The 24,718-nt window shown below is 40.2% G+C and overlaps 1 protein-coding gene across 6 annotated transcripts; it reads left to right on the top strand.

Moving 5' to 3' along the window:
• The first annotated feature begins 1,115 nt into the window (after positions 1-1,115).
• rnf44 (ring finger protein 44) lies at positions 1,116-24,081 on the top strand. Of its 6 annotated transcripts, none has more exons than XM_037544537.1 (11): positions 1,116-1,262; positions 9,820-10,018; positions 11,801-12,023; positions 13,400-13,519; positions 14,411-14,584; positions 15,561-15,725; positions 16,112-16,227; positions 17,115-17,202; positions 17,336-17,457; positions 17,571-17,670; positions 19,365-24,081. In XM_037544537.1, the coding sequence occupies exons 2-11, from the start codon at positions 9,912-9,914 to the stop codon at positions 19,425-19,427; spliced, it is 1,278 nt and encodes a 425-aa protein (XP_037400434.1). In that variant the 5' UTR covers positions 1,116-1,262; positions 9,820-9,911; the 3' UTR covers positions 19,428-24,081. The 6 variants fall into 6 exon arrangements, with proteins under 6 accessions (XP_037400434.1, XP_037400433.1, XP_017561724.1 ...); XM_037544536.1 differs by having other exon boundaries at positions 13,400-13,567; positions 15,570-15,725; XM_017706235.2 differs by having other exon boundaries at positions 13,400-13,567.
• The last annotated feature ends 637 nt before the right edge of the window (positions 24,082-24,718 follow it).

The following is a 24,718-nucleotide window of genomic DNA, read 5'->3' as shown; positions in this document are numbered from 1 at the left end:
TAAAAGTGCATTTAAAACTAATTGAGGAGATTAAAAACTAGTTATACCTTATACACAGGACAATATATATAGTGTATAGATAGTATATAGTGAACAGGGTGCCAAGCCAGTGGACTGATATATGATCGCTACCTGGGTTGGGTGAGGTCTTGTTTTTAATGGGCTGTGTAAAAGGTTCCTCAGAGGTTCCTAAAATCACTCTGGTACCTTCAGCCAGCTCACATTTTTAGTCTTTTTCAGCTCTAGTCACTCATGAGCCAATATAACGAAGGTCTCAGGTGATCTGAAGGTTGGAATGGTGCAAAAATGAAGCCTGGAGTTTGTATCCTCTGGCCTACACCCAGTCACTTTCAGCACATGGCCAGCAGAGGGAGCCACATCACTGCGCCATGTAATGCCAATAGCAACGCTGCACGTATGAGTGTCATACCGTCACATTTATTCAGAATCAAAAATCCTGAACAGGTAACGACCAAAAAAAATAAGTAACGACCAAAAATCAACCAATTAGTCCATCAAAAAGGAGCACAAAGCAGCTATTGCTTCACAGACTGTCCTCAGTATTATTTTTCGTTATTATTGTCCTGAATATTTAACTTTGAATGATCCGGATCGAGGACAAAGTAACGTGCTCATCCTCATTAAAGGCTTTATGTGCTTTAGTCGTGAAGATGATCTCAGGATTTCAGCCACCTTCCCCACACAACTTCACAGCTGACAGCCTTCTAAAATAAACGCACATTTGATGGCCACAGCAGGTCTATCAGACGTGACACTACGAAGATATAAATTTATGGCTTTGCACTTTACGACTCGCTGCCCTGCATCATATTTTATGATCTTGGCCACCGAGCTGTGACATTGGGATGAAGTTATACACTCCTTACGGTACAGCAAGTCGTAATGGTGGACGCCTTTAAAGCGCTCCACATAGGGGGCTTTACGAAAAACGCGACGACGTGTGAAGCGTCACATCGGGCCTTAACAGCACAGAAAGTTGTTTTCAACAGAGGAAGACAATAACTGCTTAGTTAGGAAGTGAGAATTGGCACGTACACCATGCCCGTTCGGTGTTTTTCATGTGCGGGCTCTGTCTGTCTCCCCCGTCGCCGCAGCAGTGGTGCAGCCCGCGGACTGTTCCACTTGGCAGGAGGCAGCCGGGGACGTTAATGCCGCACCGAGTGGCCGAGAGACGGGGCGATGGATTACACGGCAAAAAGAGAAAATGTCGGTGACTGAAATGCGCGCAAATTAACAATCAGGTAACCGTCTGTCCCGGCTTTTCCCCTCGCGTTTGGGGGTTGTTGTGCGCTTTGCTCCCGTGTGTGTCTCGTCTGTTTGCCCCTCCTTTGCCGTGTTGTTGCTGGGAGCGCGGAGAGGGAGGCAGAGCCGAGGTCGTGTTTATATCAACAGACAGCGGCCTCGTTTAGTTCTGCTCGGACGTTAAAACACATACGACCCTGTACTCAAATAAATCAAAAATAAGCTCCCTTTAAGAAAAACGAGCAAACCCAGGATGAATTCGTGTCAAAGTATCTTGTTGTTCTGTCTCTGCTCTGCGGTGAATATAACGGAAATGCTTCCGAAAATGAATGACTCAGAAAATAGCAAGGGGTCTTATATTCGCCTGCTTCTTGACCGAATTCGCCCGTTCCACCTTAAATGATGCAGCGGCTACATGCTGGCGCCCAAGGCTGTAATGTAGCAGCTGCATCATTTAAGGTGGAAAGGGACAATTCGGATAGGAAGCCAACTTCAGCTTCGCCAGGAAATATGAAAATATACTGCAAGTACTGCGCCTCTGGTTCTCTCAGGTGGCCAGTTTGGTTCCTTATTCCAGCTGCTGAGGCTTGTTCATGTCTCTAAAAGTTATCTTTGCCTGCCGTTCGCCGGTTTGAGTGTGCAGTCCTAGTTTAACACCCCGTCCTGTGCTGTTTGCCGGCTGCCCGTTTGGCGCAAGGGTTACGTAACAGGCTAACGCTAATGCTAACACTGACAGAGCTGCACATCAACAACACTGCCCGGGTTCAGTTCAGCCCGCCGTCTGCAGATAAAGCGTGAAACTGGCGTGTTTCACAGGCTCTTTTCAGAAAAAAGTCTATAGAAACGTGCTTCACTTATGTTAAGGTCGACATTTGTCTCGTTAACTCGGGTATTTTACCGCTTTTTCAACAATTCTGGGAGATTGCAGGAGAACCCCACCGACTTTTCAAAATTTCTGAGTAATGCAGTCCTTGAGATGTAAACGGAGACATTCAGAGTTTGATCTGAAATGGTTCGTTGTAAGGAAAGTTACCTACTCAGATTTATTTGCAGTGGTGGTGATGATGGGAACCAGGGGTCGAGATGTCTACAACACAGATCTAGCCATTTTATTGGCATTTTATTACTAAACCACCAGGGAACCTAAACGTGTCTTCCAAGTTTTCAGATGTAATGCTGATGGCAACATAGTGGGAAATCTGGATAAACACTTTTCTGGGGGGCTATTTTGCCTTACAATGCCTTGCATGTACCCCTCTGCCATGAATGCATTAAAATGGATTAACAAAGGTGTTTTAGGCCGAAGCTTGATCATAAAACTATGTGTTAGACATCTGGCAGCCTACACACACACACACACACACACACACACACACACACAACCATTTGATGTAATAACTTTCTGTAAGTGACCTGTTAGAGAGGCTTGTTGTGAGTGGCATTAAATTCTTCCCATGTCTGGTTCTTATCAACGCCTCTGCAAACAATTCTGACTCACTGATGATGATAGGAACCAGGGGATCAACACAAATAGAGCCATTTTATTTACTATACAAAATGACCAAAGAACCTAGACATGTCTTCTGAGTTTATATTGATGTAATATCTCTAATAAAACAGTAGTACATCCAAAACGTTTACTTCCTGGGGTTTTGCCTTACAACGCCTGTCCATGTACCTGTCCATCATGATCAGAATTAAGTTAAAAGAATATTTTTGGGCCACAATCTTCATAAAACTGTCATAAAACAATGTCTCAGGCACCAGGGAATGTAACTATTTCATGTAATAAGTTTGCATGGTAGCTTTTAGATGCATTAAGCTTAAAAAAATAAAAACAGACATCTGGTTCCTATCACCACAGCACTGAACTATATGAATCCTGACTCTAATTTCTCTAAAAATGGAGCATTTCACATCAGTCCACTCTGAACTATGTTTACAATGTAACAGTTAAACTATGCAGAAGTTTTGAAATATCAGTAGAATTCCCCTTTAAGAGACCACTGTTATATTCCATATTGCAGTTCAGATGCATGTTGGTTTTAGATTTTAAAGAATCCTGATCTGCTAATTGTGGAGATATTTTGCAATATAAGATTCAAACTGTTAACCCCCACAAGTGCCAAGCTTTAGAGTCATGTTAATCTGTCACTAAATAGGTTTATTGCTGGTTATTATAAGTTTAGTGACCGTGTTTGTAACTGCTAACGCTCACTTCTAATAGTAGGCTATATTAAGTTACTTGGCATGTTAATATCTATTGTAAATCAGTGTTGTTTCTTTGAAATGCACATCATTTTAGTCACTGGTGTTATAGAATCGTACTCTGCTGTTGTCGTTTAGTGGAAAAAATGTTGTCTGCATGATACAAAACAGACGCATGGGATGTTTTAAAGTCAAATATGTGATAATATCCTAATTGGCGAACCTTTCATTCAGCATTATTTATGCTTTAAAGGGCCCATATCATGGAAAACTCTCTTCTTCTTAGTTAAAGAAGTTAAATGTCGGTGGTAAAACAATAGTTTGAAAAAGTATTCACTCTCCAGTCCATACAGTCCACCCACTGTATGAAGACTTAATTCGCCTGAATTAAAATCACTACATTTGTGATGTCACATAAACTACATTTGCATTAATCCACCTATTAGTTCTATAACTTACACCAATAAGTAGAAGTGTTTCTATCCAGACTGCTTATGAACAAAGCATGATATAGGGCAACCAATCAGAATAAAGATTGTTAACATATCTCTGTCTTAAAGGCACAGTAACAGAAACAGCCTGTTTAAGGGATAAAGGGAGATTGGGTTATATGTTGACTGTTTTTGGTGTGTAAACCCACATAAATGAGCTCATACATGGACATAAATAAACAAAACAAAGAAAACGTGGGATATAGGGCCTTTATAATCGACAGGGACGTAGAACCATACTTTGCAGTAACAATATAAGAAAAAAGTATCAGTGAATGATTGAAATTACCATGACATTTAAAAAAATAGGACAGCAGGATGATGCGAGTGTGGGGGGAAAAAAGAGTGCAGACTGCATTTGTCAGATCATGTGAAGATCTGTGATTCTTCAGAACATTTGCTCAGTTGAGGTTAGAAGTGGGAAAGCCTGATTCAGACGCGCCAGGCGTTCTGCCAAATGGAAGGTGATAATTGCAGCCTTTTTCGTTAATTACCATATCGCAGGACACAGTGCTGCAACATTTATTAACATACAAAATATTTTTATTAGTGTGTTAGGTACATTTTCTGCTAATAATTCACTGTATTACTATTAGAGTGACAGTTGAATCAGATGCTCATTGTCATTGTGAGTCGGTTTGGCTGTGGTTTGAATCAGTTGTCTGATAGCAAAAAGCAAATCAGTGCAAATAAAGTGATCTGAAGCTTTAATAGACCTCTAAAATGCCACATTGTGGTCGTTTAGTTTTGTTAAGCGAGCTGTCACTCATTGCTCCGTCAACCATTGGCGTGGCTTGTTGGTAGAATTGGGCGGGGCTACGAATGAACCCTGACGTCACGCTCTGTGCTGTAAACGGCAGTGAGGGGACGTTTGATTCAGTTGTATGAGTCTGATTCTTTTGAACCGTCCGTTTTAATCAATTGAACATCTGACTCAAAGGATTCAGTTTTTCGATTCATTTGGTAAGAGCAACTTTTTCTCACCTCATTCATATATTTGTAATTGAATTTAAGGTCCACAATAGTTAAAACGTGAACTTTTACATGCCTTTTCTCTTCATACACACCGTTGTTCAAGTCAGTGAGCATTTTTAGACACATTTTAGACGCTTCACTGTAAATGACCAATTCAGCAAGACTGTTTAGTTAAAAGGCCCATATCCTACAATTTTTGCCATTTATAACATTTTTTGGGTTTATGCCTTTAGAAAAATGATTGTAGTTCAGAATCAGAATCTTTATTTGACATATATCACATGTACTAGGACTTTCTCTTGGTGCGGGGTCAACATACAAGTCCAGTAACCACACACACAAATAAATATTATAGCTGAAAGAATCAGTTTTTTTTTTTTAATATGTACATTGCTGTAAGTTAAAAAGTTAAAGTGCATATGACTGCAGTAGAAAGTGCAAAAGGCTCTCATTCAGATGGATTATTGGATAGACAGTTGTGTTCATTACTGTGTGTGTGTATTAAAGTGCATGTGCAGCAGGTTAAATCAGAGGGATGTGCGAAGCTTCCTTGTTAGGAAGATGATGGCCTGAGGATTGAAGCTGTGCAGGTGACGGTTGGTTCGAGCCTTTAGAGCTCTCGCTTTTGGTCTCCGCTGAGATGGAAACCACATGAAGAGAGAGTGACCGTTGCATGAGGGGTCTTCCTCATCCTACATGAGCAAAGACCTTCAAGGGTGGAGAGTCGACAGCCAGTTACTCATTTGTACTTGACCATTTTTCCAACTTCTGTTTATCCCTTAGAGCTAAGCGGACTGTTTTTGTTACTGTGCCATTCGGACTGATATTTGAATATGATAATTCTGATTGGCTGCTCTGTATTGCTCCTTCCGCCCGATGACCACTGGGATAGGCTCCAGCACCCCCCAGCAACCCTGAGGGAGAAGCGGCTTGGAAAGTGTGTGTGTGTGTGTGTGTGTGTGTGTGTGTGTGTGTGTGTGTGTGTGTGTGTGTGTGTGTGTGTGTGTTGCTCCTTATTCTAAAAAAGCAGCACTCCTAACTTTGGTGAGAATGGGCGGGGCTAAACTGAATAGGCGTATATATATATATAAATGATTTGTGTTCACATAAGCAGTGAATTTGAAACAGGATGCTTAAGCAGCTTAGTTTCCGTGTAAGAACCGGAGAGTGAACGGCATGTTTTGAAACTTTATTCTGCTCTGTATACAGTGATGTTCAGTTCAGTAAAGTGCATCTTATCATCCATGATGATTTTTTCAAATCAGCTTTATTTCTGTCCCCCCCTATTTCTGCATTTTGCTGCAGAGATTATGTTCATGATTGTTCTCCCTTTTTTGTAAATGAGCTGATTTGCTTATCAGTAATCTAGACTGCAAACATGCTGCAGCTCAATGACGCTGTACATGAATAAACACATGCATTTTAACCCACATCTGAATCTTCTTTTCTGCCATGTCAGTCAGACAACTTTAGGCAAGGCGTTTTAATGCTGCACCAAAAGGTGCACAGCCACTTTTTACCCCCAGAATGAGAAATGGGACGCCCTGTAGCCTTGTCACCCTCGCAGGCATGTGCTAATGAGGTCCCCAAATGCACCAATTGGGACAGAGTTACACCCACATGGCACACACATGCCTCAGAGGCTTTTGTCGATGCTGCTGCCGATACACATTACGTAGAAACCACCTAAATTAGTATCACAAACAAATGTGACATATACAATTTACTGAAATGCAAACTTTTAGCGGAAAGTTCTGCTCTTCCTGCATCATTCAGATCTAAGCATTGGTCCAGTGCAGTTATCTGCAGATACCTTTAATGTTATATCACTGCACGTCCGTGGTTTAGTGGTTGCTGTGAATGTTACAGTGTGGTATTTTATGCTATGATTGGCTCAATTGTGTAGGAGTCTTATTAGAAGACATCTTACACTTACCACACTGAAGCACACATTGCTTGAAGGGAAATGCCACCTGTTTTTCAAAGTTTCTGCATAATTCAGTGGTTGAGATTCTGCATAAGCAAAGTTATTCAGAGTGGTTTGATGTGAACTCACTAATTCTAGACAAACTTACCTACTAATTTCTTTACGGTGGTGGCGATAGGACACAAAAAAACGACTTGAACCAAAAAAAACGACTGGGAACTATTTTACCTTCATGTAACCTTTCACTATTAATAATACGTTGATTAAAATACATTTTACACTGAAATATTATCAGAAAACTACCATAAAACAATTTCTCAGACATCAGGTGCGGTATTAACCATTTCGTGTAATAACTTTTCTGTCTGTAAAGGAGCTTTTAGAGGCATTAAACCCTTCAGACGTCTGGTTCCTATCATCAGCACTGTGAACAGTTCTGACTTGGCAAGTTAACGCATTTCACATCAAGCCACTATGGATGATTGTTTACGTATTAAGTTTGAAATTTTGAAAAATCAGTGGAGCTCCCCTTTAAGTACTACCAAAAATGTTACTCTTTCTGAGCTGGTGAGTCGGTTCGATCGATTCGTTGAAAAGATCCGGTTCATTCATGAGCAAACGGACCCCAGCAGCAGAATGACAACAGTGGAATGTTGCGAATTAAATGTGGCTGAAACGCGAAGACGCGATGGTTCTGAAAGAAACTGTTAAAATTTCTGTCTGTTAACTCGGGAATGGACAAAGCCAACCCAGACAAAAGGAATAACCCCCCAGCGCTGATGGACTTTTCCGTGTTTTAAAGCCCGTGTTGGACATGAACACTTCACCAAGGCTGCCGTTAACGAGCCTCATGCGAAAGGAAGTAAACGGACAATAAAAAGGGAGGATAGCGTCAGTCCCACAGTGAAGCATGCATGAGCGTTGATGTGGATCTGCTAACGGCTGGATTGGGATTATTTATTTACAAAAGGCAACTCTCTTTATCCTTAAACCCACCAGCCAAACTGCAAGGGACGCACCTGAGTTGAAAACAAGTAAGGTATGCTAGCAAGCACTTTAGCCCAGCCAGCTAGGTCAACGTTAGTTGGTTTATTCGCGACAAAAAACACCACAATTAACCAAATGCTAGCATACATAGCTAGCTAGGTCGGCTAGCCTTTTGTCGTTGGCGTTAAGCGCGCTCAAAACGACAGACTTCATTGTTTAAAGCAGCTTCAGCTGTCTAAAGCCCAGTCTCGGACATAAACAACATAGCTCAGCTAAGCTAACCTGCTACATTGCACTTTGGGAAGCTGAAGCTAGCTTCTTGTTTGATTTCCACGTTCCGCCTTAAATCGTGCAGCCGTTACATTCTGGCGCGTGGCGTTAGAATGGGGACTGCTGCGCCATTTAAGGTGGAACGTGGAAATCAAACAAGCCAACTTTAGCTTCGTCTTGCGTTTCCTGTTCGAGCTTGTTTGCATACACTCTGCGCTAAAAACAGTTTCTGAGAAATGAGTAGCAGTACTAGAAGTGGTGGTCAGTCTTGTGTTTCGTTTTCATGCCGATGTGTATTTGTTTTATTTGTGTTTAATCGTTTTTCTGAGGCACAAAGCTGGCGGCCTCAGAAAACTGCAGCTAGCGCTAGCGAACCCAAACAAAGTGAGCCACATGCTGCTGCTGCACTGTCTTTGTGCTGGCTGGCTCCTCGTTCCCTCACGTATAGCTGCACGAAGTGCTGCAAGAACCTGCTGTATATTGAAGCTTAAGGCAAAATCTCAACACCTTGAGTGTTTTCCCATGTAAAACGTGGTTCATTTGCGCGCTGGGTGCACTTTTGCACAGGCAGATCAGGGCTGGACCAGGCAGGCAGGCGCTCATTTGGTGTCGCCTCTTTGTTATTGCTTTGTTTATGAGCACATGGCCGTCCGCGCTTTGTTGGAGTACGAGCTTAACCAGCTCTGGAGTCTTACCAGCAGATTATCTCCGCCTTTTACCAACCATGCCTTAAGTGTTTCTCATTATTAACAACTTTGAGAGTCTGAGGTAGCAGTTTTAGTTTTTTTCCGTTGGTTTATGTGAAAGCTGGACTGCTGAAAACAGCCAATGCTGTGCACAGTCAGTTTAGGGCCTGCTCGAAGGTAAACAGTCCAGGATGCTGGCTGAATTCATTGGGAATTCCACCACTTTTTCAAAATTTCTGAATAATTCAGTTATTGAAAGGTCAAACTAGTCCCTCATAGTGGTTTGATGTGAAATGTTTCATTGTAGAGACTCATTTCTTTGCAGTGGTTGTAATAGGAACCAGGGGTCATCATGATTCAACATATGTAGTGACTATGTTTACTTTCCAAATCCACCAGTGACCCTACATCTGTCTTCTGAGTCATTATATGTGATGATGATGATGGCAAAAAAGTCAAATCAGAAAAATGTTTTTTGCAATGTAACACCTTGCAGCACTCATCCATTGTCGATTAAAATACATTTTAAATGTAAATGTAACCAAACATTTAGCACAAAACTGTGTCTTGGGCATCATGCGGCGTATATCTAAACATTTCTTGTAATAACTTTCTTCTGAGGGAGCTTTTAGAGGTGGATGTCTGGTTCCTATTACCACCACTGTGAACATTACTGACTTAGTAAGTTTGTCAAGAACAGCATTTCACACCAGGCGACTCTAAATGAGTTTGTTTACATCTCAACCATTTATGAAGAGTTTTTGAAAAAATCAGTGGCATTTCCTTTTAATAAGCTGCTTTTAGAAACTGTATTTTGGATTTAATGAATTTTAAATAATATTCTGCTGCCTCTTGTTGCAGTAGTGTCAGAATACACTAATAGGAAAGGAAAGAACTGTCGGGACTGTCACATACCTTTTAAAAAATTTGTAGTCATATACACATTGATGCTGATAATAAATGTAAAATAATGTTTGTTTTTGCTCAACTTTCCTAGTTTGTGTTTTGACAGACTGAAGACAATCTGAGGCTGTGAGACCCAAGTGCCTCTAGCACTACCGCTCCGCCACCCCCAGCTGTGACTCGTTCGGCACGACGTCACAAATGCGACCATGGGAAATAGCTGTGAATAGGCGGCCGCCAACAGCCCCCTTAAACCAGAGGAGGTTCCTCGGGGAGCCCTGCAACACGCCTGTGCACCTCAGGAGAAGGTGGGCTACCCATTGCCTTTTCAGTTGATTGATTTCAGTAGAATTCCAGTAGATTGGCTCAGCATCACATATGTTTGGGCTTAAGCACTGCGTAGTCTGGTGCAGGGAAGCCCAACTCAGCTTTTGTAGAGTTCAGCACAGTGTCGTAATGATTCTGCTCAAGCACACCTGCTAAACCTGAGGATTAGGGCAGGATATTGTTGAAAGTTTTTGAAAACAGCACTTTGAGTTCTGTGTTGATACCTGAATGATAAGCATACCCGATCTACAGCCTGTTTTAGCCTTTCAGATTTCTAAACATTTCAAAATAATGAAATATATAATTTGAGAAAAAATACGTTCAAAATTTGTATTTTAGTAAGTATCAGTGTTAAACACAATGTGTGAAGAAATTGAACTCTAAATTATAGAGGCACTCACGGTGACCAGAGGCAACGTCTAGAAACTATAAACCAGATTTACAACCTCCAAACTGTAGGCCATTGATACCTGGGTAGTGCATTCCTATGATCTAAATCATTAGCAACAAGAGCAGTTTATCCAGTCCTGATTTTCCTTCCTCTGGTAAACATTCTAATTTCTTTAAAACAGAATCAGAAATTCATACTTACTTTATGTGACTTAAATAGACAGTTTAATGCATTTCTACGGTTGAATGCATTTCAGACCCAGCAACCTTTGTGTTTTTCTACGACTCAACTCTCTAATCCCTTATTTCTGATGTCTTGGCATATTTCTTTTGTGAGGCACTATCTCTCTTCCTGTGTACAGCATGTGTGCAACAAAATAATTTCATAAATTAGTATGCCTACGCTCCCCATCACCCTAAATCTGATCGGGTTACTTGTATGGCAAAGTTTAATAAAACAGAAAGTGAAAAATAAATTTAAGCACGGTAGATTTATCTTCGTTAACTGGCCTGAGTTTAAGGAGAAAATCTAGATTTCCCATATCCATGCCTTATATGGCGGTATACCTGCAAAATTGCTACAAAAATGTGTTATTTGGGTAAATTGCGTGGATTGCCACTTATGCATTTTACATTTATGCACAGTCAAGGAAGCCCAGAGTGCAGCTTTCAAACAATGAATGTTTTGGATGAAAATATCTGCTACAAGACCCTTGGATTTCACCAGAACCTTCAAACTAAGTAAAGTAACTAAGTAGCTGTAAATATGAGAAGTTTGTATAGCCGAGGATTTACTAAAGTCTTTTTCCTGTCGGTTTGCAGTAGTTTGAGAAACGGGCTCCTTGGACAACTGAGGGTTACGTATGATCTTGTTGTAGTTATAGGCAATGGTTGTCATGTGTTTAAGCTGTGTGACAACACTAACAGACTAGGAGAACCTAGTATGTTCTCTAGAAATATCTAGTAATGTCTTTTACTAGTTTAAGGCATCGGACATTCTTTATCAAGTTTCAAAAAGTACAGCCAGACTACTTTGGAACTCTTTGGCTTGAAGAGGGGTCGATATTGGCTCAAACAACTATTGACTATGGTTACATATTAATGTACTTCAGATATTAAACATTTTTTCAACGCATTTGGGTGCTCTGTAGTAAGAATATGACTTAGTTGGTTCCATTTGGAAAAATAAGTGGTCTCCAGTTGTGTGTTTTCCTGCCTTATGCAGAATCCTAATTACGTGAGAACATTTTTTGGTGGTAAAGCTTGTGTGTGTGTGTGTGTGTGTGTGTGTGTGTGTGTGTGTGTGTGTGTGTGTGTGTGTGTGTGTGTGTGTGTGTGGGGTTTGTTCTTCTGTGTGCGTTGTCGCACTCTAGTCCTCCAGTGCGACGGCAGTGGGGACAGCGAGACAGACCTGTTTTGCATGGTTCCCTACGGCAGGATGAGACCTTTCATCATCCTGTGTTCTCGCAGCAGCATCAGCACGTTCCTCTAGAGGAGTCCAGGCAGTACAGCCACGCCAGCGCACCACCACGCATGCTCCATCCAGCCACGCACCCGCCTCAGCAAAGCTCCATCATGGTGGATCTTCACGAACAGGTGGGCTGCGCTCCTGCAGGCCTGCTGAAATGTGTTTGGGGATAAAAGTATTCGTGTACAGTAACGGTGGTCATTGTCATTCTACATGTCACGATTTTTTATTTTTCTGAGTTTTGCAACAGAGAGAACGCACCAGCAGAACAACAGTGCCATGTTTATAAAAGGCTATGGAAAAATGTTTGAAATGTAGTACTTGTCAAAGTACAAAGAAAGATAAAGGTGTAATGATAATATGGTGATAATTCATTGCATTTATACAGTGCCTTTTTCAAACTCAAGTACAATAACAGTAACCATACACCGATCAGGAATAACATTATGACCACCTCCTTGTTTCTATGCTCAGTGTCCATTTTATCAGCTCCACTTACAGTATAGCTGCACTTTGTAGTTCTACAGTTACAGACTGTAGTTCATCTGTTTCTCTGATACTTTGTTACCCCCTTTTACTCTGTTTTTCAGTGGTCAGGACCCCTGTGCTAATAAAATGGACAATGAGTGTAGAAACAAGGAGGTGGTCATAATGTTATTTATAACATTGTTTACAGTAACAATAAAGCTACAGTCCAGTACACAGCTCATACTCGAGTTCTTCCTTTCTTCGGCCCAGTCAGACTACCGCAGTGAAAAGTTGATGTTACAACAGTGAAAAGTTACATCAAAATATTGATGTAAAATACAATGTTAAATAAAGCTGATGGATATCACGATGCCTACATGGGAAGCAATGAATTATTATTAAAATAGAGTGCTTCTGATGGGCTGTGACAAACCTTTTCTTTGAAGTGTAAACAGATTTTTTTTTTTTCTTTTAGGCAAATAGCAAAACACTAAATTGCAGAAGTACCCTTCACTGTTGTGAAAAATAAAAATAAATACTAACAGCTACTTAGGAGAATTGCAAGCACATTTTTTTTTGTGCACTGAAAGGCTGAGAAAATCAGCATATAAAAAAAAATTGTACATAGTTTTTTTATACAGATACACAAACGAATAAATATAATGATAAAAATGATTTATTGTGCAACCCTCCTTCTTACCCTCAGCTCAGTGCATCTGCCCTACTGTTGTCAAAGGTTTCCTGAACCACACAAAGTTTACTAGATTTAGCGTGGAAATTGAGAACAAACCCCAAACATATCACCAATTAAAAAAAAAAAAATTCTCACTATTAAATGGCAGCTAAAATGCACAAAACATTCTTTCATGGGACAAGTACCGACCCCAAGATGTTTTTATGTATGTTCAAATTGCTTACAGTCTCGACTGTATGTATCTATTGCCTTCGTCAAGTGAACTGACAGAGCATCATTTATTAAAAAAAATTTAGCTTTATGTAATGTTCTAAATAATGTTCTTGTATCTCCCCCCCCAAGATGCATCAAGGATCAGTTCCAATATCTTACACAGTAACCACGGTGACGACCCACGGTTTTCCCATCCACACGGGGCAACCGATCCCAGCGTGCAACGCCCAGCAGCTCCCAGCATGCTCGGTAATGTTCAGCGGACAGCTCTCTCTGCTCTGCTGCCTTCCTCCTCCTGTGAGTTTGAAAAGGAAGAGCTGGAATGTCAGTGACGTTTGTGTAGAGCGCACTTACTGTATCACACCACTCCAGCTTTACGCCAGCTTAAAAGAACAGTTTGACCAAAAGGCAGTAACATTTACATGGTAACATGGCTAATGACAAGTGAAGGCTGACTGCTTTATTACGCCAATTAAGTCATGTTAATTGGAGGCTGCTAGCTGGCATTTTTCATAAGCCATTAGAACATTTTGGTCGAACAGTTCCTTTTGTGCATATGGTCCAGGCCGTCATAGCAGCCACTGTGCATTGTTTATCCCTTTCACATAAATATATACTGACGCGAATCGTAATGTCTGCTGATTTTGTCATCTGCTTAACTCATTGCATCTGTCTTGTCAACATAGTACCTACCACCATTGTATTATGTCAGTGTACGCACTGTGATGGTAGTGATCGAGCAACTGTCCAATCTGTATTGTGATAGATCCAGATTAAGGACTTTTCAACACGGTTTGCTCTTCTTGGTTTGCTGTTTGCAGACAAGCATCGTAAGGTGGTTTGTCATGTGAGTGCAGTTACATCTGCAGCTGTTTCACAGCCTGTAAACACCAAAGCTCTTAGAAAGCAGTTTAATTGAAATATGTTTGCAGAGTTGAGATATACTGGCTTCTTTTCTGGTCAGATGGTGTTTGAATATGTTGATGTTTGCAATATAGGTTCACTACTGCTTGCTTAAGTTCCTATGAAAGATCTTAATGACCAAGGAAGAGAACACACAGATGGCCCTCTAAAACGAGGAACTGTCTTTAGATTTGATCGTTTTGTTTTTTTTTTCTCTGCTCTCTTTCTGCTCTGCAGCTAATTCAGGCATGTACCATGCAGCACTTGCCAGTGTCTTACCAAGCCTTTCCACCACTGATCTCCAGCGAGCACTTCATTCTGCACCCAAGTCCTCCAGTGCCGCCTCACCAGCCCCCTCACCTGGCCCCTCTGAGCCAGTTCGTCCCCCTGCAGCCACAGCACCCGCGGATGGTAAGACCTGCAACTTGATTAGGAAAATTACCCCTTTCTTGTTCATTGGCTCATCAGCCATTGTGTATAGATATCTAAGAGGTAGACTGGGCACCCATGTGTTAGGCATTTATACAGGCATTCATATATAAAGGCCTACATATGTGCACATAAACTTGCACAACATTGTTTCATTTAATTTATTATGGTTCCATATGGAGTGAGTTGAGCTTAATAATGAAATCAGGCCATGCTGGAACTTTAGTGTGTACTTTGTACTGGAGGTTGGTGAGATTTACACATAACTGGTACATTTTTAAATGTTCAGCTGCTGTTCAGCTGACAGATGCTTCAAAAGCTCAGTGCCATTAATTTATTACAGTAATGCAAATGTAATTCTTTTTTCTATACAGTGTTTTTGAACCAGAAGGGACAAAAAAGAGGCTCATAGTACTGTGCAAAAGACCACCATTTGTCTATTTAGTTTCTAGTAATAATTCATTACAAGTACAGATTAATCATTTTACTTTCTGTGTTCATTGTGTTTTGTGCCTCTCACGATCCAAGTAATCCCAAACGCATTGTTACACAGAGGTCTGGACTCTCGTTGTTTTGAGAACACTGTGTCTGCAGTATTCCCAATGTAGTGACATGGATTTGTAAATGTTAAGCAGCTACATTGCTTTTTTGACTCTCCTCACTGTCTGTACTCTTCACTGTATTTCTGCCATTACCAAATGAGTTTTAAGGGCATTTATTTAGTCCTGAAAGGTTGATGTAAAATTAGTATTGGCCCATTAAAGGAATATTTCTCACGAATATGCCAGTGCTATCAGTAATAATAATAAAAATGGTAAGTGCACAGTTTGTATTTAGTGATTTGATGCCATCAACTTTCTGGTTTCCATGACCTTTTATTCAGTGTTAACCACAGTAGCATTTTTGAGTACATTATTCTACTGAAATGTAGTGAGATGTTAACAAGAGTGTCTGTCAGCCTCTGCAGAGAGTGGAGAATGAAGTGGACCTGAGAGGAGACCAGCATCCTTTGGGAACATTCTCTTACCCTCCTGCCCATCACCCACCAGCAGCCATGCCCCCCTCTGTGCCCCTCCAGTATCTCCCTCAAGAACCCCTCCACCAAGAGCTGCCCTTCGGAGTGGTGAGTTGGCCTGTTTGAGATTGCTTTCTTTATTTTAACAGTTCCAAGCTGTTTGTACAGTGCATGGTGCATATTATCCTCAGTTATGTAACCATATGTCAATAATTTAACTCCAGACTGGTCTAGGCCATATGGTACCCAGGCTATGTCCCTTTTTTTTTTCCAAACATCTCCAAGAAGGAGTAGAGAGTTAAGGTTGGGCAGTATTTCATTGTACCCATTTCTTTGCAGTGCTTATTAAATAAAACCTACAAATTTTAAAATGTTTGACATTTAATTATTTGCTTTGCTTCTGACATAATCTCCATGCTGAGATTTATTCTTGGTATTCCTAGACAGTTTGCCATGTAGAACTTGAGCTCACTCTGTTCTATCTATTTCTCCAGCCATATGCACATGTGCTGCCCAGGCGCGGGAGTGGCCAGAGATACCGGTTACAGCAGCCTTTGCCGCCGCCACCCCCACCTCCACCTTACTACCCTGGCTTCCTACCTTACTTCCTGTAAGAGCCCTTTCTCATTTTGAATATACAAATGCTCATTTTGAAAATACATCATATATTAACTACCTTTTTGTTTAATGTGTGGTGCCCAACAGCCAAAACATTAACCTGAAAGTATTTTATATGTGATGCCTTAGGAACCCAACCACATTTTTGTTCCAACATTTCGTTCCATTCCAGATCCCAGCACACCTGAGCAAGGTAGTGAGAATTTCATGCCAGCCTCAGGTGTGTTGGACACTGGAGAAATGTCAGATAATGCAGCTTGATGACTTGATAACCTGACCTTTAAACAGTTCTAGTGATTTTTCCGCAGGAATGTCTGCAATAATTCAGTGCTTGAGAATGTAAACAGTCATTCAGAGAAGTATGATGTGATATGGTTCGCTGCAGAGAGACTCGCTGACTCTTTACAGTGTTGGTGATTGGAACCGGGAGTTGCGATGTCTACAATCCCAGACAAGTTATTTATGTGATGTTAATAATGGTAAAATAGTAGTAAAAATTACACAGCACATGTACCAGTCCACCATGAATGGATGCAAAAAACGAACTTTTGGGCAAAAATATGATCTCAGAACGACAGGAAACTGATGTTTCAGGCTTCAGGCCACATATTACTTAAGATGTCTGGTTCCTGTCACCATCGCTGTGCACAGTTCTGTCTCAGGTTTCTCTGGAATGGCACATTTCACATCAAACCTCTCACCATGACTTTGTTTGTTTTAATTATTAAATTATGGAGCTATTTTGAAAAATAAATGAGATTTCCTTTAACAGATCAACTGCCTCAACTATAAATATTGTTTAATTTTTGGACATGGAGGTTTGCCCTTAACTAGTTTACCTGGATGTTGACGTGTCTATTACATTCTGCCTGTGAACAGTTCAATGCTTCCTGTGCCTCCGACTGCTGTGGGCCCGGCCATCAGCTTGGATTTGGACGTGGATGACGTAGAGATGGAGAATTACGAGGTGAGTGCAAAGACCAAGCTGGGCACCGTTTTCCTACTGTGTTAAGTCACAAGCTTCCAAGAGAAGCACAACTAGAGGGGGGTTAGTGTACTTTTCAGAGAGCATGTGTTCAAGATTGTGTCTTCTGCTTCAGGCGTTACTAAACCTTGCTGAACGGCTTGGGGAGGCTAAACCTCGTGGACTGACAAAAGCTGACATAGAACAGCTTCCATCCTACAGGTTCAATTCAGAAAATCACCAATCTGAACAAACTTTGTAAGTGATGTGCTCTTATATGTAACCACAATGTAAAATTTCACTGCTTTGATAGGACTCCTCTTACCATAAAACATACTCCATACAGTGCTGTTTTTCTTTGTTCCTTTCAGGTGTGTTGTGTGCTTTAGTGATTTTGAGTCAAGGCAGCTACTTCGAGTATTACCCTGTAATCACGAGTTTCATGCAAAGTGTGTGGACAAATGGTTAAAGGTAAGTGCATCAATTAATCACATAGGACATTTTTCTTAAAGGGACCTTCCAGCACTTTTCCACGCTGCAGACATTTAAACTGTTTTGTTCATTTCTGAAAGGGTTATGAATAACATCAGTTTATACCCACTTTATAACATAATAATAACAATAATAATAATAGGTGTCATGAGGTAAAATAGACTTTAGAAAGGATTAAGACTAACCTGTTCATGCTCTGCCCACAAAACTGTTTTGTAGTACCTGCTGTTTGGAAAGGCTACATGATCTGTTTGAGTTCACTTAGATTAGTGTACATAAATTACTTTGCTTAGTTTATGGAACATATTTTAATAGTATTGGACATGCAGGCTGTACTGAGGGTTACATGTCTTAATGGTCAGGACTTTGTGTCAACTCTATCAAACAGCTCTTAAGGATTTTTTTTGCCAACAGCCTTTAAACTGTTAAACTGGAACACGTTTATGGGCGGAGCATAGGTCAGTTTAATCCACCATCTGAAGCGAATACTAATTCATTAAATAATTAAAAGTAGTTACTAATTAAAAGTGATTGGCTTTAAATGGCCAAAGTTAAAAATTCAACCATGACATCATTTGTTGTGAACATGCCTAATTGCCTCTTACACCAGTGTTGCAATTCTCCAGTTTAAAGATCAGGAAACCCGCCCCCTTATGGCGATGTATCTTGGAAGCATTTGAAAACAAGGCATTTTAAGCACATATTTGAGAGCAGGGTTTTTCGTTTGTTTGTTTTTTTTTAACTAGCTGGCTGTAGCCATGCAGCTCTGTTGTCACCAGATATTATGTCTGTATTTTTATATTAGCTGGTTGGGATTCCTGGTGGTAGTAGAACATATTTGTGTACTGCATGCTGGGTATTGTTGTGAGAACAGAAAAATATCATTTTAATTCTGTCAATCTGATGAAGCAGAGGGGATGCAACTGAGCACTACAGAATACTCCATAACACTACAAATCGCATGAAATCCTAGTCTTAGGCCCCTTTAAAACAGCCAAACCTGTTCATTTCCTTGATCAATAATATTCATATAATATAGATCAGTTGGAGCTCTAGCTGGTACAACAAGAAGTTAAATTTCATTTACTAATTTAATTTTGCACATTTTTTTTTAACCCTAATTCTCATTACTACAGTGCACTCACATTATTGCTTCTAATTACTGATATTTCTAAAAATCTTTTTAGAAAATAAGACTTGTAAGTTTTACCTGTTGAATGTCTGCATTAATGTGATCATTATAAACTCTAAGGAAAAAACAAATGTTATCTGGTGTGATTTTTTTTTTTTTTTTTTTTTTTTTTTTTTTTTTTTTTTTGGTTAAATGTGTTTTTAAAATTAGACTTGGACAGCATACAGATTACCAAAAACAAACAAACAAAAAAAAAACATTGGACTTATATTCAAATCTTTGTTGTGGTAATGAGAATTTGGTCACTTACATTGGAAACTTTGAAAAAACCCTATTTAAAGTTAATTATATCATTAACATTTAATTGATGAAATCAGGCGTCATTGTTTGTATATCCAAATAAAAAGAAATTCCATAAATTTTTTTTCCAAGTTTGGTCCCAGTGAATGAATAATAAAGTTGTAGACAACATATGTGTCAAATAATAACTTGGCTGGAGGGCTGACTTGTTTGTCGTTGACTGACTGTTGATGTCGTGCAGACCAATCGCACTTGTCCGATCTGCCGCGCGGACGCGTCTGAAGTTCACCGGGACGTGGAGTGAGTCCAGGCCTTCGTCCTTCACTGGAAAACGGCACAAACCTTGGAGTGTGTCGTGCGAGCAGGCACACACACCATGCCACCCGACCCCGTGCTCTCCAGCCAAATGCAAATGCATCTCCCAACCACCCACCCACCCCCCCAACTTTCGACAAATAAGCAATCTTGGAATTTGTACGGAAACCTGTTAGACCTCTGCTGTGCATCATTGTGCGAGTTTTCATGAAAGCTACTGCCGCTTACGAACTCCACCCCCTTTAGAGTTCTGCAGTTGTGACCCTTTTTCATTTCTTTCTCTGCCCTCGTTTTCGCAGATTCCAAAGATAACCTGTAATGTGTGTTGTGTTGGCATCTTTGTTTACACAATTGAATATTCTCTAGTTGTTTGATCACCGATAATTCAAGTTGTGCTTTAGTGGTGTTGAGGGAGATCAGGAGAGGACCTGGACGGTGGTTGGGTTTGATGACGTGCAATCAGACAAAGCGGGCAAGAAAAGGAAAGGAAAAAAAAAGGTGGTTTGTCCATAAAGACGCCATAAGAAAAAGTTTCGACCATCATAAGATGCATGTTTGTATAGGTGATGGGCTCAAGTGACTTGTTAATAATGTATGTTTTGCAATAATGTATTGATGATTTCAATATCTTTATCCCGACTCTTTTTAACCTGCGAATGCTAATGTGAAAGTATGACTTGCAGTGGGGGCCTGAGGTAAAAGAAGAAAAAAAAAACACAGTACTGCAAACATGACCGGATGTGTGCGTGTGTGGGGAATCCACGCGGTGAGAGAGACACTGAGGGGACACGTGCTCTTTTGAGACGGACTCTAGGCCTCATCGCTGTGGACTTTTGCACTGTTGCTTGCGCTGGAAAGGTCGCCGCGCGGCCCAGGAGAAACTCAGACGCCGCCGCGCCTCTGACCTTTTTGACCTTTTTAACCCCCACCCACCCCCCCACCCCGACCTCCAGCCGCCTCCCTCCAGGGTGTGCTGCACAAAAGACCCGCACCCACCCCTCTGCCCTACCCCACTCCACTGCCGACAGGCCTCACGGCCCTCTGGGAAAGCCTCCTGACCTCCACCCCATCACTCTAGCTCTCTGGCTCTCTCCAGGAGAACTCACCACAGGCCTTTGCACGGACCGTTTCTTTTTAGGTTAGCAATATTTTTTCAACCGACAGAAAGCTCCACCGCATTTCAGTTTTTTAACGACCCAGGTCCGGCGGGGAAAACAGAGGAGAGAGAGAGAGAGAGAGAGAGAAAAGGAGGGTCGACCACGGAGGCATCGTCCGTAGAGCAAAACGACTTTGGAGAACCCCCTTTTTTGCAGAAAGCAATATGTGCAATGAGTGAATGAAACATTTTACATTTTTGTCCTTTTTCGTTTTTTGGTTTTGTTGTTCTTATTTTTTTTTGGAGGACCAGGCTTTTTCCTCGTTTGTGAGCCAAATATTCAATATACTCTACAAGAATTCAGCTCTGCCTTCTTCAAGACCTTTTGACAAGCACAAACCTGTTACTAATCTTAAAAGAGAAGCCGTAGTCGGTTTAACGTGTGCGGTTAAAAAAAAAAACAACAAAAAAAAAAACGGTGTTTTATTTATTGGTTTTATCTTCCTGGAGAGAAGAAGAAGAAAAAAAAAACTTCTGAAGGATAAGGGCAGAATACTAGTACGGTGTGTCTTCGGTGTATGTGTTTTGGCAACATTGTCAGGTCCCAGGCCATGCTAGTGGTGTTCGAAAATGTTGTTAAAAGATAAAGCATTGTACGCTTAGTTTGAGAAGTTTTAAAAAAGAAAAAAAAAAGTCTTCTTTTTAAGACAGAAGAATGTGGAAAAAAAAAACAACCCCATAATATGTAGACTCTACTTGTGTGCCAGCTGACTGTAGTTAATTCCGCAATGACCCGGACAGGATTTTATAGCGAGTCGGAGTGAAGCGAGTCGGATTGGGGGGGTGGTCATTGATAGAAATGCACTGTAAACATGCTCAGCTCTTGGTCCACTCTGCTTAGAACTCTTTACAAAACAAACTGAAAAGGGAGGGATAATGTTTAAGAAGGGTTGTCCCCCCCCCTTTCCTTTTCTTAAAGTACTGCTAATTATAGGTTTATATATATATATATATATATATATATATATATATATATATATATATATATATATATATAAAATTTAATTATATTCCTGCTTCATTGTGTACACTGAGTAGCAGTTATAAGCAGATAGACAGACTTGCTTTCTTGGGTAAAGGGATGTTGCTGTGATTTTTAGAAGCATGTGAGTCTGTGCCGATGCGTGCCAGGTATTTAAACAAACAAAAAAAAGCCATTGTGATGAATTTAACCCACACTTTTGATAATAATCTGTGTATACATATCTGTTCACTGGCATATATTTTGAAAAGAAAGAAAAAAAAACTCTCAGGGCCTCTCAGTAACTGAAAAATAAAGGAAAACAGTCCGTTTAAAATGGGATTGATGCCATGAAGGGGATGTTTGTTGAATTTTCTTGGTCGTTTTCCTCAGGCCATGCATATTTTAAGTGTAACCAACTGAATTAATATTCCTTTTTAATGGTAGTTAATATTACTCCATCTAAAGACCGGCATGCAAGGGGGAAAAATAAATAATAATAAATAAATACAGTTGTATTAAGCGAGAATAGGCAAATGTTTCACTGCAACCAATCATCCGAGTGTTACACCAAACCTGTTTTTAACGTTTGATTTTCTGTGTTCTTGTACTTGAACCACACATAGAGGTCGTGATCCCGTCGAAGAACGTGCAGCCGAGCACAATATCCTACCTAAACCACTTCCAAAAAGGAAAAAAAAACGTATTCTAACAGTGTTTGCATGATTTAAAAGGAGAAAAATAACAAAAATGGAAAAAAAAAAAGAATAAAACCTGTATTTTCAGTAAGATATTTAGACATGGGTGGGCAACTATTTAATTGTGCACAGTATGCATGCGTGTCTAACCAGATCCCAGCTGGGTGTTTTATTTTTTATTTATTATTTTTTTTCCTTCATTTTCTTTCTCTTTTCATTTTCTTCTTTTTTCTTTTTTAAGCTCTAGTTGGCTTTGGGTTCCGGGGGATCGGGGACTTACGGCTCAGCTGAAAACTGCCATGCGTTGTACTGCACACATTTGTAACAGAACTGAATGACTACAAGATTTTATTGCGCTAGCACTTACACAAACAAAAAAAAAGAGAAAGATGCTAGTCTTCGGCTTGGGAAGAGGGCCGCTTTCAAGACGGGAGCCGCGCCGGCTCCAGCTCCGGCTCCTGACCACATTAGTGCTTCTGCTGTTGCCTCGGTGACTGAAACTGACATGCCTGGAAACTAGATAATCGAAAGCCATATAGTGCAAAGGTGCTAGATGTTCTATTTTAGGTATGTTGCTACATTCACATAAGGGAATGCAATAGTTTGCTATGAATCTCATGTATTCCTTACAGCATGCAGTGCTAGTAGTGCCCCTACAAATGGTCAGTGACGTGTGTTAACGGTATTGACAGGAGGTTTGACTTTTACAGAGGAGGAAAAAGCTAAACATAAAGTTTGAACTGAGGCTACTGTTAAGTGAGCGCCACCTACAGTACGGTACGGTACATTACGTGCGCTCGATGTGTAATATTCTTTTACTGCCCGGGTGATCAGATCAAGTGCATCTGCCTTAAATTTGTGCGTATTAAAAGGGGACTATATAAAACGTCGTCTTGCTCTCACCAAAACTGTTAAAATATGTACCTGCCATAGGGTCTTTTACCTTAAACAAGCACTATCTGTAAATGTCATGGTTAAAATGAATTCAGTTGCCATATACACGAGCATTTTAGCTTGGGGCGGGGGGACCTAATGGCTGTTTCTAATGTACTCTTATTTAGATTTATAAGGAAATTTTCACAATAACCCAATTCCTTGAGGAAAAAAAAACAACCCTCAGTGTTACCTGTACTGAAAAAATACATACAAAAAAATATACATATTTAAAAAAAAATCTTGTAGTCTTTCTGTGATCCAATTAATAAATAATCTCACAGCTTGTGTGGTGCAAAATTGTGTTCCAATAAGCAGCTAAAAAAATTATTTAGGATTTGTGATTTGTTGATTGCTCCGTAGATGCCACTGATTGTTTACCAATGATTTCTTGCTGTGGGATAGTGGATTGTTTACTGTTCTAATAGCCCCCCTGGCCTCGAAGGGTCGCTGCCTGAACTCCAGACTACCCAGCCGCCAACTGGGGCCAGGGGCATGTGTTCTGTGTTAGGAAGATATTTTTGCTTTGGTACTTGCACATTTACAGTTACCTCATTTTTGCCATGTTTGTATTTGGAAGAAACGATGAAAAAAGAAAAAAAGTACAAAAAAAAAATAAAAAAGCTAATATATATTATATATAGGAAATGGTTCTTAATGCTATAATTTTTTTCATTCCATTTGAATCATATTGTTTGTAGCATTTAACATATAACTAGGTATAGTGTATTATTATATACACATCTGTATACTGATTGAAATTTTTAAGATTTGTACTTTTTTTAAATGAAAGTTGCTAGTTCTGCTTTACTGAGTAGTGCAATCATATTTTTTTTAATTGTTGTGGCTGATTTGAGAGGGTTGTTCACTAATAAATGTATGATGTATACCAATACTACGCTGACTTAAGTAATCACTGCTTTAAAAAAAAAGATCTTGCACAATACAGTTATTTACCGTTCAAATCTTTGTCCGAACATTTCTTGCACTATGCCTAGTTTATGCAGAAGACAACCCAACAGTAAAAGGGGATTTCTGAAGTTTCTGTAGAAGTCAAACAATGGGATGTAATGTGTCATTCAGAGTGGTTTGAGGTAAAATGGTTCACTGTAGAGAAATGTAGACTTGGGTTTCTTTACAGTGGTGGTGATGGGAACCAGGCATCACAATATCTACCAAACAGCCATTTTAGTTTCTATCCAAAACAACCAGTGAATATACAGCGCTTATTATATTGCTGATGTCGGAACAAAACCTCATATCTGCAACATGACAACTTTACAGGAGAAGGAAAAATCTTCCTTTACTTTTAATGTAAATTTGGGGAAAAAAAAGCCATAATTGTTTTAATTTTTTTAGGCCAAAAGCTCATCTTTAAAGGTATTGGCTAGCACGTTCACAACCATTTTGTGTAATAACTTTCCATGAGTGAGTGTCAAGACATAAAATGACATTGGTTCCATCAACAACATGGAGAACCACTCTAGCTTAGTTTTGTCAAACCACTCTGAATAACTTCTGTCTTTTATTTA

Source organism: Pygocentrus nattereri, chromosome 14 (assembly GCF_015220715.1).
Source record: "Pygocentrus nattereri isolate fPygNat1 chromosome 14, fPygNat1.pri, whole genome shotgun sequence".
Lineage (NCBI taxonomy): Eukaryota > Metazoa > Chordata > Actinopteri > Characiformes > Serrasalmidae > Pygocentrus > Pygocentrus nattereri.
The sequence above is the reverse complement of the archived record's forward strand: the minus strand, read 5'-3'. Positions and strand labels throughout refer to the sequence as shown.